This window comes from Salmo salar, chromosome ssa01, assembly GCF_905237065.1.
Source record: "Salmo salar chromosome ssa01, Ssal_v3.1, whole genome shotgun sequence".
Lineage (NCBI taxonomy): Eukaryota > Metazoa > Chordata > Actinopteri > Salmoniformes > Salmonidae > Salmo > Salmo salar.
This window is the reverse complement of record NC_059442.1, coordinates 91,140,962-91,157,034: the sequence shown is the minus strand read 5'-3', so window position 1 is coordinate 91,157,034 and position 16,073 is coordinate 91,140,962. Positions and strand designations below refer to the sequence as shown.

At 41.4% G+C, this 16,073-nt stretch overlaps 1 protein-coding gene across 1 annotated transcript in view; it reads left to right on the top strand.

Moving 5' to 3' along the window:
• Positions 1-1,486: 1,486 nt before the first annotated feature.
• The window catches only part of LOC106610139 (BAH and coiled-coil domain-containing protein 1), a 131,554-nt gene continuing 116,967 nt past the window's right edge, over positions 1,487-16,073 (top strand). Inside the window, 2 exon segments of the mRNA XM_045724286.1 lie at positions 1,487-6,493; positions 9,736-10,063. Of these exon segments, the coding sequence (XP_045580242.1) occupies positions 9,892-10,063 (172 nt within the window). The 5' untranslated portion in view covers positions 1,487-6,493; positions 9,736-9,891.

The window sequence follows — 16,073 nt, the reverse complement described above, 5'->3', positions numbered from 1 at the left end:
GCATTGGACCTTTAATATGTTTCATTATATAAATGATGACATTTTATAATGAACCACACATGATCCAGTAGGCTCCACCGGCTTATACTTTGACCTTAAATCGATAAAACAATAGTTTGAGCCAACCAAAGCTTTTAACATGTTCATGTTGTTATAGTAGCCTTTTATTTTGCGTAGTTTGACGTTTAGCTTCTTCTATAAAAACCTGTCATAATGAAGGAGGCATGTGACATGTATAGGAGCTGGGCCTATACTAACACTAATGGGGTGCAGGTTTGCTTCTATCGATAACCGCCCAAGTCTACCGGCTTCAATATTACATATGATCATAGCTGGCTTCCTGCGCAATGATGTTTATCTGGTAGGCCTATAACCAATTGTGATGTTCTGGTAGCCTGTCGGCGTATAGTAACAATATATTGCCATCTAATAACACAGATATTCTATCCAGTCATGCACTTATTGTATTCAATTGCACGTTTAACTTTGAGGTGGGAAATATTCATTTTTTCCCCTCGTTGTCATCGACGACCTCGAGACTGCGAAACGCTTGCCTTGACCATTGGCTTTACCTTCAACTTAAGCCTAGACTTTATTCATCTGTCCACATAAGAACGAGCCTCTTCTTTATCCTCTTCCCCCTCCTCGCCGTCCTCCTGCAATTGAAAATCATGGCATAGCATATCTCACATCTTCTGTAATCGCAGGCCTAAACAAATCGTGCCCGATCATGTTGTGTGTGTTGAGAGTGTGTGGGTGTGAAGCCAGGGATGTCATATTTTTCACTTGGTCATATTTTATATGACGCAAGTGTAAAAAGCTTTTTTCTTTGTAGACCCACCCCATGGCCATTCCCCTCCTTGTTCTCCGTTGAGAAGGGAACGCTAATTTGCTTCCCCTGGTCGAAGGATGCCAGTAAAACTGCTCGAACCCTAATTAACGATAACGATAGCTTTGCTGTGAGTCTACGAGGTGTCCAGATGAAAGCACGTTTTAACTTGTAGGTATAGGTCTTTCGTCCATATTGGAAACCTCTTCACACGTCAGCCACATGTGTTCGTGTATCTCCGGTATATTTAATCCCATTATATGTGTCCATGTCTACGGACAGTGCTGTAGCACTGTTATGGCCTAAACTGCGATTCCTATCTGTGTTGCCGTCCCGTTCAAGGGTTTAATTTAGGTTTTATGCATGCTTAAGCAAGCTACGCTATTGGAGGATTGACGGAACATCCCGGTAGCCTAATACAGGTAACCTAATATACTCTACAGTCTACACGGGGGCTTTAGAAGGCTGCTTCATGTATGTTCAAATGCTGATAATGAGGACGTGTTACACGATGACGACCTCGGTAATGGATGGCATTCTGCAGCCTAAACCCATTGTTGTTTGGCAAGATGTCGAAAAGCAGAAACAAGCTGGCAATCTGCAAGTTTGCGATAAAAAAAGGTATGTTGTCCATGACATTAACAATTTATTTATAATGTTTTGTGGTTCATTTCACTTTGTTGACTTGTAATATAATTCACTCGCCGCTGAAAATGTAGATCTTGGCTATTTTGGGTGGTCACCAAAATACATTAATGTGCAAGAAGTATTCAGCCAATATACATTTGTAAAAATGAGGTTCAAGAAAACATTTCTTATTTAAAAAAAAATATGTTTATAATAAGCTGAAGAAAAACAACTCAATACTGCTAACATTGGAGATATTTGGTTTCCAACCATTCCGTTGCTGTAGCGTGTGGCCCGTTCTTTATGTTTTAGGTCACGTTGCTTTTATGTAGGCCAAAGTTCTAGTCCATCATGTCATATTTTGTGTCCTCACCATGGTTTTGGGGACCTGCACATTGGGTGCATTAGGCTATAGCCTACCAAAGTTGAATTTATTGATAGATGTAGGCCTAAAAACACACAAACTGAAAAGTTGCTGAGTTGCAGTCTCCACACACCCTTGTTGACCACTAAAACCATCAAAATATAGGGCTTAACGTGTATAAGCTACTCCCATAGCTCCAGACATAACCTGCACATACATTTAATACCTTTTTTCACTAAATGTTATAAATGTAGTGTTATAAATGTTATACATGTTATACATGTGGTAATATCCGCAGAGAGATTTCAATAAATTGAATTTCTATATTTCAGTCGGTGAGTAATTTCATCCATGTCTCGGAGGTATCAGGCTATGCATTTAACTTGTTAAGGCGTTTTCCTTGTGAAAGGCCCTGTTTGGAATTCGTCATCATTAAGGGACATCAGGAATATTTTCGTGAGAATAGAATTGTTGCCCGCTATAGAGGGCCTCTCGTAGAGACCTCCAGTTGGCCCTCATTTACCTCCCCGGGCAGTCAGTGATTCCCGTCGACTGCAAATTGCGCTGATAAATATGTAGCTATACCCGCACTAAGTTCTTTCAGCTTTACCTTAGGGCCAACGCACCTATACGTGACACCCCTTATTTATTTAGAATACTCTGTCCTTTTACACTGACACGTGCGCACATGCTACAAGCAGCAAGCTCCCTTTACATACAGAGATTGCCTCGAGCGCTGAGGCGAGCGAACTGTGCAGCGCGGACGTTCTTTGGTTCTAGATGGTCATGGTGAGAACGCAGGTCAAACAGAAAGACGCTCTTCTCTCCAGCGGAAATGAAAACTCCAGCCTGGGTTTTTGGAAGTGGGCCTTTCCTTGCGAAAAAGCGCACCGCTCTATTAGTTTGGGTGTGAGAGGGGAAGGGAAGGGGGGAAAGTGTCAGTCAAGAACGCTTCATTGCTCGAGGACAATCCCTCGCGCAGGACCGGTCTGTTTCAAGAGCAATCAGTCAATCCGCATTAATTATCCGCGCGCCCCCTCGGTATAGGGTAGATCGCGCTGGCACACGGACGAGAGAGAAATGAGAAGAGAAAATAAAAGAGTGTGTGTGCGTGTGCGTGTGTGTGTGTTATGCTTTCTATACACATCGAGCAGGCGAGCACCCACCCAACCCCCCACCTTTTAAGTGAAAAAGAACCAATACAAATCAGGCAGTAAAGGGCTTTTTCTTGTCACTAAATAAATTAAATGCAGATTTCTGTTTTAAGTGCGGGACCCTTTTTGTGAAGCTAGGAACATAATTCTGTATTGTCCCGTTGTCATTAGTTTTAAAGACAACCGTGCTAGAGAATGGAATGGGAGCGTGAGGTTGGAAGGTGATTTCTTCGGGGGAAATCACAACGATATTAATGATTTTTTTTTAATTGTATCTGTAGAGGAAGGCGCCTCTGTTTATCACTGAGCATGCACCTCCTAACTCAATGAAAGAATGACATTTAGGTTGAATAGAAACTGCTGCCTATATATCCGACATTACAGTGGTTTTACGAATGTAGTATCTCACGGGCTTCGTCTGTTTTTATCAGCCTAATCGGCACTATATTTGGCACATTTGGGGCGGCACAAGTTTGTCCTCGGAATATCGATGATCAGATTTGGACCTTTCCCACTTGGCACAGACGTCAATTCAACATCTATTCCACGTTGGTTCAACTTAATTTAATTGAAAAGACGTGGAAACAACGTTGATTCAACCAGTGTGTGCCCAGTGGGTTTAGTCAAAGCGTAGAGATCGTGTGTGTCTGTGGGGGATGACGACGACTCCAACCCATCGACAGGCCACTGGGGGTCAGGACCCATGGAATGCGGTGTGCATATGTAGGGTGCAGGGTGAGGGTGCAGGGTGAGCGAACGATTCAGTTACGGATTATGCGCAAAAATCTATTAGTTTTTATATTATTTTATTTATTAATTAATTTGTTGCAATACATAAAATACTAATTTCTAAGCTACATTTATTTGCATTGCCGTTGTCCAGGACAGACAATTTTGGATGTTGTTTGATACTGCTGGTCAGATGTTGGGATTGGGGTGTTTGTTGTGGTTTTACCAAAAGGAGATTGATTGAATAATGCAGATATCAAAAGTACAAATCTAATATTTTTTTCTGTCTGTCTGCTCATTAGATCTACCCCAGAAATGCAGAGATATCAGCTTTGTCTGGGATTTTTATGTTGTCTAAATTATGGTTTTGCAGTCAATTATATCATGATTATTTTATGGGTACATTACCTCTTTCTTTTTTTTAGCAGTTAGACCTAAGAACATTTATAACATGTCAGTCAAATGTCACCAGTGTTATAACCTTGAGTAATAAACTATGATATTTTACATACATTTTCATTACTATTATCATTAGGCTAGTATTATTAACCTGTGTTTAATCAGTTAATTTAATTATGAAATCCTTCACCAATAAAGCAATATAGGACCGTTCTGAATTACAAGAGATTGGATTTAGCCTATTCTTAGAGAGAACATGTTTCTAAAAATGTTTCTCTGTCATTATTTTCCACCTTTATTGATATAGACTATTGTTTATGTTTTCTTGTAGCAAACAATGTATGTAGCTAATCCCAATTCATGGTAACAAGTAAACCAACACCCATGTGAGGTGTCCTTGAACAGTTATGGTAATAATCCAATTTGCGATTGTAATTTATTTAAAAACGGAAATATCCACTTACTTTAGCATGGTTACTGAATAGCTGCAATAAAAACGTACACGAACGTTTTAGAAACACGGATGTATTGGACACGAGTCCAACGTTTTCTACCACATAATCACTCTCGCGCTCCATCTCCGCGTGTTTCTTGGAAAAACAGCATTTTCATTTCCAATAAGAGCTAAATAGTTGTTTCCTGTCATAGAAGCCATTTTACCTTCCATTTTCTCTATGTAACGTTGTTATTCCATCGCATTAATCCGCAATTCTAGCCTCTACGTTTAATACAACATGTAATTTCCCCCTTTTTAACGTATTCCCTTTGATTTAGTCACTCTTGACACCACTTTTGCTCTGGGGCCAACGGGGTTCGCCGTGGGGGCGCCTTGAAACAGCCACTCCTTATCTCCTTTCATCATTCAACCCGGGGCCGCCTTGAAACCGCAGGGCCAGTAATTGCTTTTTTCAGTCAGCCCAGTGCGGACTGGCCAGCAGCCAATCAGAGCCTTGTTTACACTTTGTGATTGACAGCTCTCTGGCAACATGCCAACCAATCAGACACTTTACACAGACCGAAGGCTGGAGTTTTAACCCTTTACTTCCAGTTAAAACAAACTTGGAATATTAGCTTATAGCTCATGATTTTTAGCATGGAAATATGCAAGGCCATATCCTTCCTTCTTTAATTAAAAACATTTGTGAACTATAAGCAAAACTAACCCGAGGACAGTACAATTACATTGTGATTCGATTTCCCTAAGTGTGTGTGCGTGTGTGTCATGACAGTAAACATAAACAGACACCAACGTTTTTACTTCCCCAGTAATTTAGTCTATTAGAATCAAATTTGACTTCCTCCTGCATTTCTATTGTTCTTTAGTTGTCTTTTAAGCTACTATTTGGCCTATATTTAGCTTATTTTACAAATACATATTTGTAGGCAATTCATAATAAATGGGATACTCAGGTGTAAGCCATTTTATTATACGTGTTTATTAAGGTTATTAAGCAAGTTATAGGCCTAAATAAATTAAATTGGCCTGATTAAACTGGTAATTGAAAACGTTTGCCTATTTCTGGTGACATAAGTAAGGTCTAAGTGTGAAGCTTTGAAAAAAAAAACGTTATTGTAAAATAATACAAATAAAAACTGGGGCGGCAGGTAGCCTAGTGGTTAGAGCATTGGGCCAGAAACCAAAAAGGTTGCTAGGTTGAATCCCCGAGCTGACGAGGTAAAATTCTGTCGTTCTGCCCATGAACAAGACAGTTAACCCACTGTTCCTAGGCCGTCATTGTAAATAAGAATTTGTCCTTAACTGACTTGCCTAGTTAAATTATCCAAAAGAAAATAATTGTTTTAACGTAGTTTGGTGATTGACGTGTAGTTCATGTGATCACAAAATATTCTGTGGACTTTCTAGTGATCAAAAGTCCTGTATTTTCTGCTGTTCACTTACAGAGCTGTGCTGTGTTTTGATGATATCTCCTGGCATTTGCATGCTACGCTCTGGAAAGGGCTATGCTCTGGCAAGGGCTTAAATCAAACGCCCGCCGTTTTGGTTTAGGAATCCAGCAGCATTCCTATTGGTTCAGGGCATCTTCCAATCAGAGTTTCTGTTTATCGCGGGGCGCGCCTCACGGACACGCTTCTCATTGTATTTATCAAACCAATGGGAGAGCGCGTTCCCCTACTGTCCCTCCTTCGCTCGTAGTTGAGTGGCACTAGCGGATACAGTGGGAGAGTTTCTGTGTGGATGTACGAGCTTAGATTCACTAGAAGCCTGTACTTCTACGATGCATCTCTATGCCTCAACTGCACACTACAATCTGCAGACTAGGATGTAACTATTTCCACATGTTTTCCTTTTTGTACGCCGCTTTTTTTCCTTTGTATATTTTTGTACAATTTTTTTTAATCATTAATTGTTATGCAAGGAATAACTTACCAGTAAGTAATTTATTTATTGTGTCCATTTTGAATGTGTGTAATAATAAACATCTATACTTTCAACTTCTGCTTTTAAAAGAGTCTTTGTAGTAGAACATTTATGGGTTATTTTAGACTGCGTAAAGACAAGATGCATTAATTTAAATCACACGGCACATATGTTCTATTGCTTAGTAGTAGTCCAGTAGTATAGTAATATAATGAAAGTAACAACAATATTCATATTTCTAACAAAATAATAATGATTATAAATAGTACAATGACAAATACTATAATGACTATAGTATATAACAAAAATGCATGAGAATATAGCCATTTTAATATTTGTACTTAAGCCAAGTGAAGGTTCCTTTCTTATGCTGTTGACAAGCTAAACGTTGATTGTTGTATAGACAATAATTGTTATTGTACAATTAAACAATCATCTACAAAACCTCTCTCCTGAAGAGATAAGGTGCCACGTTTAAAATATAATTATTTTAACAGAATTTAAATGTATTTGGTTCTATGCATTATAAGACGCGCTTATACGCGCTATTCAGATACCACTAATAATGGATTATATTGTAGTTTAGTTGTTTTAATATCAGTAGGCCTATTTGATTATAGGCTTGGCCAGCTGCAGTTTTTCACAGTTGTTATCGAGGGGGCTTTGCCAGTAGACAGCTCTTGCCGAGTCCCACCAGGCAGGTTTCGCTGTGCTTGGAGTGTCCCTCTTGGAGTGTGTCTTTCGCTTAACTGGCCTTTGAATATCTTGATTTAGTATCTCAGTTATGGTTTGTGACTTCGCTTTACTGCAAAATCGTGAATTGCAGCTCTTGGGCCTAACGTAAAGCCCTGTAGTGAACAAATAACAGTGATAACAGTGATGCCCTTATGAGTCTATTATTTTCCGAAGAGTTTGTGCGTTCTATGCCCAAAATGCCTTCGTTTTATTACAATCTCATCTCATGTGGGGGATTGGGAAGAAAGGAGAAATTCGTGCTTGTTCCACCTCCGTGTTTAGGCAGGCTTTTCGTGTATTGCCATTCGGCTGGTAGTTTCGAAAGGTTTTTTTTTTGTCTCCTGATAGTTTGACCCTTTGGGGCAGCGATGGAGGAGGGGGGAAAGACTGTCTGGCAGAGAGGAGTGGAAGGAAAGGAAGTCTCAGCGTCTCCTAGCCTACTCCCACGTTGATCCCAGATTTAAATTAGGCCCAGGCTACCTGTTTTTTAATCAGATTTTAATGTTTTTTTTTTATGTGATGGCCTCTAGTCAGCTCAGTGATATTGTTGAAGGACGGTAGGCCTAGGGTCCTACATTGATTGTAGATGTTGTTTGGTCGAAATGCATAGCTTAAGTGGCTTCGTGTTGACTTGGAATGTAAACATTTTAGACGTTTGTTTACGAGGAATAATGTAAAAATATTCTGCGTGAAATGAGAGGAAGCGATGTATCTTCGATTGTTGCAAAATTAAATTCCATAATAGTTTTTTCATGGTTCCACTATTACACATAAAGAAGATAAAACACTTTAAACTTTCACTCTGAAAGCACCTTTAGCCTTTAATGTGACTATTTGAATAAAAATAGCATACAAAATGTGCACGTTTAAAATGTAATTATTTTAATATAATTGAAATGTATTTGGTTCTATGCATTCTAAGACCGTTTTTTGTAACAGAATGAAACATATTTTTTTTATCACATTGTGAGGCGTGTAGGTCATTCATGACCAAGACCATTTTTCAACGATTGTCAACATTTTGAATGAAAATACACTCTAACACGTTGTCATGCTCAAGGATTTGGATACATCTGCAAGTCTCTCACTGAGCACCGTGCGGGCGCGCACACACACACACACACACACACAGTCGTCAGTAGCCTATGCTGCCTGAACATATACGCCTCTGCTCTGTCGTTGAGAGAGGCTTGTCTGGCTCAGAATTCCTGAACGTTTCAGTTTGACTACTGTTCTAGAGTAGAATGTTCGCTGTATACTTTTCTCATTGAAATAGCAAGAGGACCAGTTGGTTTAGCTCGCCATTTTATACGTTCTTTGTTCTCTTACCTTGGATTTTGCTGATATAATTGAAGTTCACCAATCACGGTATCAGTAGTGCCTGAATGGAGGTGCTATTGAAGCGGCCTAATACATTGCCCAGTGAGATGTGTTTTGTGAACACAGGCTCACCTATCCAAATTTGAGCGCCATGGGGTGTCCTATTGAACTGAATGACTAGGGGTATAAGGCACATATGAGCATGTTGATTCCCATTCCTATATTTATTGCTTACGTCTCTATCCCCGGCGGTAAACGTAATTTAGTTGGTGTTGTTATTATACATGTCCCACGGTTGCACCCACCCATACATGCATTATAAGTGATTACCATTGTGAAAGGGGTGAAAGGCAATGTTGACTTAACTATTACATTACCTTTGCCATAAACAAGCGATTTCAATGCCTTTTCTCAAGCAAATTCAGGCTATATATGCCAGTAAAGAAAATACACATTTACAGACATAAATGAGCCAGTCAAAATTCACGGACGTGACAGAATTGTCCCAAGTCTAACAAAATACTGTAGCTGATACATTTCAATATATTTATGCCTACATTTAAGTCTTAATAGAATTTTGTTTACATCGACATATTTATAATGTAGCCTTTTGATGATTTGCAGTAGGCTATGGTCAAGGAAGCAGTTTTGATGCTTGGAGTTTGAAAATGACAAAATTGGTCTGTAATGGACTGACTGAAAGATCAAACATTTGCTTCAGGTGAGATATGGATGAACGTTTAATTCCGACGTGAGACTGAGAGATGGTAGACCCCCCCCCCAGACTCTCATCTATAGGTTTCAGAATACGCCGAAGTAGTATAGCTTTATGATCCCCTACAGTGAAACAACCCGTAGTTTAAGATGACCACTCCTTTTGTTGTTCCGTTTGTAGCCACCCTGCTCTTTCTTGTCTGCCATGAAGACGAGTAGGCGGTTTGAGTCTGTAGTCTACCGTAGAATACTGTAGACTGGGTAGGCTATTTGTTTTGGGGTTTCATTTAGTCAAACCTTTTAGCATTCTTTTACTGATACTTAAAGACACTTAATGTTATACTTTTGTTATGCAAGGAAATAAAGTGTAGTTGGCAACATTAGACAGGATGCGTGTGAGAATTACACGCCTAAATTGATCTTTCAGAGATTTTGTCCCATTGTTTTCAGTGCATTGACGTGGTCTTGTGTTTTCTCTTTGTAGAACATGACCGGGACATACTTTTTGGTGGGCAAGGCAAATACTCGAATGAGTTCAAGACGACCTATCCGAAGTTCATAAAAGGGATTATTGCATCTAGGCAGCGTTCGATGCTTCTGGCTTTTCCTCTGGATTTGGGATTTATTGCTTCTCGACAGAATGGAAAGCCGGGATTTCGCTCCTCCACACCACCTCTTGACAGAGCGGGGCGCGTTGGTTCACCACGCCTCCTCTCGGATAGCTTCTGGCGGCCGAGGCACCGTGCAGCACCCCGCTCACTTCCAGCCTGGAAAATACTATTCTTCTCACATCGCCATGGCCCCGCATTCAGGTTGGTGTGAATACGAATTTGTTGGAATATAAGATTTATTGTACGATTTTAAAAAAGGGTCTCTGGTGTTTTTGGACTGTTTGAAAGTGGGACGGACATACCGTGTGCGTCTCCCGTGGTAAACTTAACCCTGCAGTTTGTCAGGGACGAACGAGAGTTTATTGGAAAAGGAAATGAGTTAGACGATGTGGTCATTCTCGAAATTAGGAATTACTGTGGACTCTTGATATTTTATGTTCCAGTTTTAGTCAATATTATATTTTATTGAACCGTTTCTAGCGCTGTTTCTTACATACCCTGTCAGAACCGAGTGTAGGCTACTTTAATATGAAAAATAAGCGTGGATTTTATACAAGTAAACACAAAATAAACTTAATTTGTTAAATTACAGATTTAGTGAGACTAAGCCTATTCTAGCCAATACAGTTAGAACACAAAATACAACGTTATTAAATAACAGATTATTACAAAATTAAGAAATATTATGGGATTATTCAGAAAGAGTAAGGGATTATTAGGCCTACAATACATTATTTGCTTTCAAGTGACATGGAATCTTTCCAAATGAAGTTGGATAGTTTCACCCTCCCAAAATCAGTTTAGTTAAATGGACTAATCGTAATGTTATAAATGGGTTTTAATCCATTTGTAACTTTATGTTGTCTCATTTACCATCAAACATTTGTCCTTTGCTAAAATTATTGTTGTATGTGCGTAGGCTAGGCTACTGTAGACCTATTCACGTGAGCGTGGTGCGTGTGGAGGAGTGACGTGAGAGCTGGTGCGTTCCTTTCCGTCTTCGGTGAGGCCCCGGGACTGTCCTGAGTCCGAGACCGGGGGTCAGTCCGTAGGAGTGGAGAGGAGCTCGCGCTAATAGAGGTGCGCGTATTACCAGACAATCCGGTATCTATATTGAGCGCGGACGTGACGGGCGAGAATGGTTTGACAGTGCATGCATTAGATTTTAACAAGTAGCTTTGGTATCCTGTCCTAAAGGAGGAGGGGAGGGGGGAGTGACGGTGTGTGTGTATGTGTGTGTGTAAGTGAAGGCTGGGGGAGGGGTGTCTGCTGCACCTAATCATGTAGTGAATCGTAAAACCGAGCGAATGCGTGTATAAATATAAAACCTATGTGTCTTGATTGAAATCACATGAATTTCTTATTAAACGTTGAGATACGAACCCGTGTTGTTGTCGTTATAGTTAAGAACATTTATTTTCTAGCTATAGATGTTGGTCTAAATGCATTACGCTTATCAATTAAATTGGGAATTTGAATCGTTTAGTATGCCTGGCCGTCTTTGTAAATACACATTTAGTGACTATACCTTCTGAATAAAGGTTGAATAAAGATTTAATAAAGTAAAAATGAAAATGATGGTTAAATTGACAAATTAAATACAGACTGAATTTATTCTCACCACCTATATGGGCATTTTACAGCAGCAGCACGTGGTATTTAGCTGTGCATTTGAGAGCGTTAGGCATTGTCTGCTCTATTTTCTTGTACAGTAACTTTGCTGGTGAAGCTATCTTATCACAGAGTATTATTGTAATAATAATAACTATATGAATTGCATTTTTATAGTCTTTTAGCGTTTATATAGTCTCAAAGTGTTTCACATTGTATATTATTATATTTAGAATGCCAGTACTTCAGTATTACTTCATTATTACTGATGGATGACTGATATTCTGATGGGGATTGTTTTTTGGATGGGGTTCTGTTGTAAAGGGGCTGGGGAGGGGGGCACTTTGTTTTGGGCACCCCTTGAGATTCAGATAGCTGTCTGCCTGGCCCTAGGCCACTGGGCAGGGGGTTGTTGTGATGTGTGGCTGTGTGGTGCAGGCAGGGCAGGCGGGGGCGTCAGGGGAGAGTCAGGGGGAGGAGGAAAGATTTTTGGGGGTTAGTTAGATCTCCTCTTCCTGGGATGACTCTCCCCCAGAACACACACACACACACACACACACACACACACACACACACACACACACACACACACACACACACACACACACACACACACACACACACACACACACACACACACACACAGATTCACCAATGTTTTGCTTCTGCAGCAGGGTAATTCCAGAATCTTATGAGGAAATGGTGAGGAAAAATGTCAATTTCCTTCTTTTATCATCGTTGTTTTTGCTAAATCTGTATATGATCCATCTATAACATCCACGTCCTTATAAGGATCTGCATAGTGTCTGTTGCGCATGATGAGGTGACTAAATGGCTGTTATCACTATTATATAGCATAGCTATAAAGACCAGCCCCTCAAATGAACACCAGTGATATTGTGTTGGCTGTGAGGTTCATATCTGAACTGGGATCATTTGTCATTCTATTCCTCATACATTTTCTCATCTGCATTTCTCTCTCTCTCTCTCTCTCTCTCTCTCTCTCTCTCTCTCTCTCTCTCTCTCTCTCTCTCTCTCTCTCTCTCTCTCTCTCTCTCTCTCTCTCTCTCTCTCTCTCTCTCTCTCTCTCTCTCTCTCTCTCTCTCTCTCTCTCTCTCTCTCTCTTTCTCTCTCTTTCTTTCCCTCCCCCCTCTACGCTGTAGTTGTTTCAGTGCAGATGAGGGTTGTGTCTAGTCTGTAGGTAGATGTATAGTTGAACAGGTGTGCTGTATCATGGAGGGTGTGGCTGAGCCTCCTTGCACAGGTGTGTCACTTTTCAGAAGGTGTGGATTAGTGTGTGTGTGTGTACATGCTTATGTTTGAGAAAGAAAGAGGCCGACACACACACATACACACACACACACACACACACACACACACACACACACACACACACACACACACACACACACACACACACACACACACACACACACACACACACACACACACACACACACACATACACACACACACACACACACAAACACACACAGTCTTTTACAGCTAACCTTGTAGCGACACACAATTCAGTCCCATTCAAAATCCTATTTTCCATAACCTCTAACCCTAACCTTAATCCAAAAACCTAACCTTAACCCTAAACCTAACCCTAACCCTAGCTCCTAATCCTAACCCTAAGACTAACCCTAGCTCCTAACCCTAACCCTTAACGTAATTCTAACCCTAATCCTAAACCCCCTAGAAATAGCATTTGATCTTGTGATGACTTGCAAAATTGTTCGTTTACTATTCTTGTGGGAATTTCTGATTCCCACAAGAATAGTTAAACACTTCCGCACATGCACACACACCTGAAAGCCGCTGGACAGACAAGGGTTTCCTATCTGTAGCAGCTCGGGCTTAGTGCTGTAATAATCATGTTTCAGAGAGGCCTGCAGACCTGTCTGTCAGATCCTCGTTGGCTCTCTCTTTCTTTAATCTCTTGCTTTTCCCTCTCTCTCTCTCTCTCTCTCTTCTCCTTTTTCTCTCCCTCTCTCTCTTCTCCTTTTTCTCTCCCTCTCTCTCTTCTCCTTTTTCTCTCCCTCTCTTTTCTTCTCCTTTTCTCTCTCTCCCTCTCTCTCTTTTCCTTTCTCCATAAGTGCTGTGTCTCATTATGTCAGCACTGGCTCCTACACTGTCCTCTGTGTGTGTTTGCTGTGTGTGTGTTGGGTATTTGTGTATGTGTGTGTGTCGTGTGTGTGATGTGTGTTCTGTGTGTGTGTGTGTGTGTGTATCAGACACTGTCTCACCCTCCGCAGCCCTGTCCAGTCATTCTGATGCCTCGTTTGGACTCGGAGCCAGCGAGCAAGCTGATTGGCTAAGGTGTTTGAGGTGCTAACTTCGGGGTGCCATGACTTTGATCGCCACGGTTACAGAGAAGAGCCCCCCCCCCCATCCAATGGCAGAGTTGTTAGCGTGTTCTGCCTGTCTGTCCGCCTGTCTGCCTATCGTCCTGTCTGTCTGTTTGTCTGTCTGCCTGTCTGCCTGTCTGTTTGTGTGAGAGGTAGACCAGACACATAGAGTTAGTAAACGGAGAGACTCGTCTCCCTCTCTGGGCTGGTGTGTGTTGGAGATAAGGGTGTGTGTCTGTCTGTGCCTTTAGACGGAGGAGAATGTCCTCTGATCATAGTTAAGGCTAGCTGTGAATCTAGAATAGTTCCTCTACGGCAGGGGTTCCCAAACCTTTTCCCTCAGGCCTCCCTTCCAGCACATGTATTTCTATGGACACAAGCACTGTTCATGATACAAACTGTTCACACCCCTTTTGTTGGCGGAGATACAATTTTGCAGGTTTAAGGCTTATTTCCTGCAATTCTACACATGATGCCATGGGGTGCAGAGAACATTTTGCAAGTTTAAAGCTTTAAAGCTTATTTTCTTGCAATTCTATACATTTTGCCATGTCTAATGTTTATTCATGTGATATTTGAGTGACTCAAACTTTACAACAATATCCTTGGGATAAAAAAACCTAGCTAAAAAAGGTCAGCTGACATGGGCTAGTTCATCTGGACATTTCTGACAAGTTATAAATAGCTCTCTAAGGTATGCAATGGTTGACATGACAAGAAGAAAACTGATGATGCACTACCCAACTTTGAAATGTCACCTTATGCAATCTACTATTAGAACTTTCGAGAGTAAGTTGAAAGATGGCCTGAGTTCCTTAAAATATATATGTATATTTTTTGGGTGGGCCCACTAGTGTGCCGCCCCACAGTTTGTGAACCACTGCTCTATAAGAGCAGGGAGAAGGTGTAATGAACAGTCCTCTAGGGAGCAGGGAGAAGGTGTAATGGACAGTCCTCTAAGGAGCAGGAAGAAGGTGTAATGAACAGTCCTTTAGGGAGAAGGGAGAAGGTGTAATGAACAGTCCTCTAGGGAGCAGGGAGAAGGTGTAATGAACAGTCCTCTAAGGAGCAGGAAGAAGGTGTAATGAACAGTCCTTTAGGGAGAAGGCGTAATGAACAGTCCCTTAGGGAGAAGGGAGAAGGCGTAATGAACAGTCCCTTAGGGAGAAGGGAGAAGGCATAATGAACAGTCCTCTAAGGAGCAGGAAGAAGGTGTAATGAACAGTCCTTTAGGGAGAAGGCATAATGAACAGTCCCTTAGGGAGAAGGGAGAAGGCGTAATGAACAGTCCCTTAGGGAGAAGGGAGAAGGCATAATGAACAGTCCTCTAAGGAGCAGGGAGAAGGTGTAATGAACAGTCCCTTAGGGAGAAGGGAGAAGGCATAATGAACAGTCCTCTAAGGAGCAGGGAGAAGGTGTAATGAACAGTCCCTTAGGGAGAAGGGAGAAGGCATAATGAACAGTCCTCTAAGGAGCAGGGAGAAGGTGTAATGAACAGTCCCTTAGGGAGAAGGAGAAGCGTAATGAACAGTCCCTTAGGGAGAAGGGAGAAGGCGTAATGAACAGTCCCTTAGGGAGAAGGGAGAAGGCATAATGAACAGTCCTCTAAGGAGCAGGGAGAAGGTGTAATGAACAGTCCTTTAGGGAGAAGGCATAATGAACAGTCCCTTAGGGAGAAGGGAGAAGGCGTAATGAACAGTCCCTTAGGGAGAAGGGAGAAGGCATAATGAACAGTCCTCTAAGGAGCAGGGAGAAGGTGTAATGAACAGTCCCTTAGGGAGAAGGGAGAAGGCATAATGAACAGTCCTCTAAGGAGCAGGGAGAAGGTGTAATGAACAGTCCCTTAGGGAGAAGGGAGAAGGCATAATGAACAGTCCTCTAAGGAGCAGGGAGAAGGTGTAATGAACAGTCCCTTAGGGAGAAGGGAGAAGGCATAATGAACAGTCCTCTAAGGAGCAGGGAGAAGGTGTAATGAACAGTCCCTTAGGGAGAAGGGAGAAGGCATAATGAACAGTCCTCTAAGGAGCAGGGAGAAGGTGTAATGAACAGTCCCTTAGGGAGAAGGGAGAAGGCATAATGAACAGTCCTCTAAGGAGCAGGGAGAAGGTGTAATGAACAGTCCCTTAGGGAGAAGGGAGAAGGTGTAATGAACAGTCCTCTAAGGAGCAGGGAGAAGGTGTAATGAACAGTCCTTTAGGGAGAAGGCGTAATGAACAGTCCCTTAGGGAGAAGGGAGAAGGTGTAAT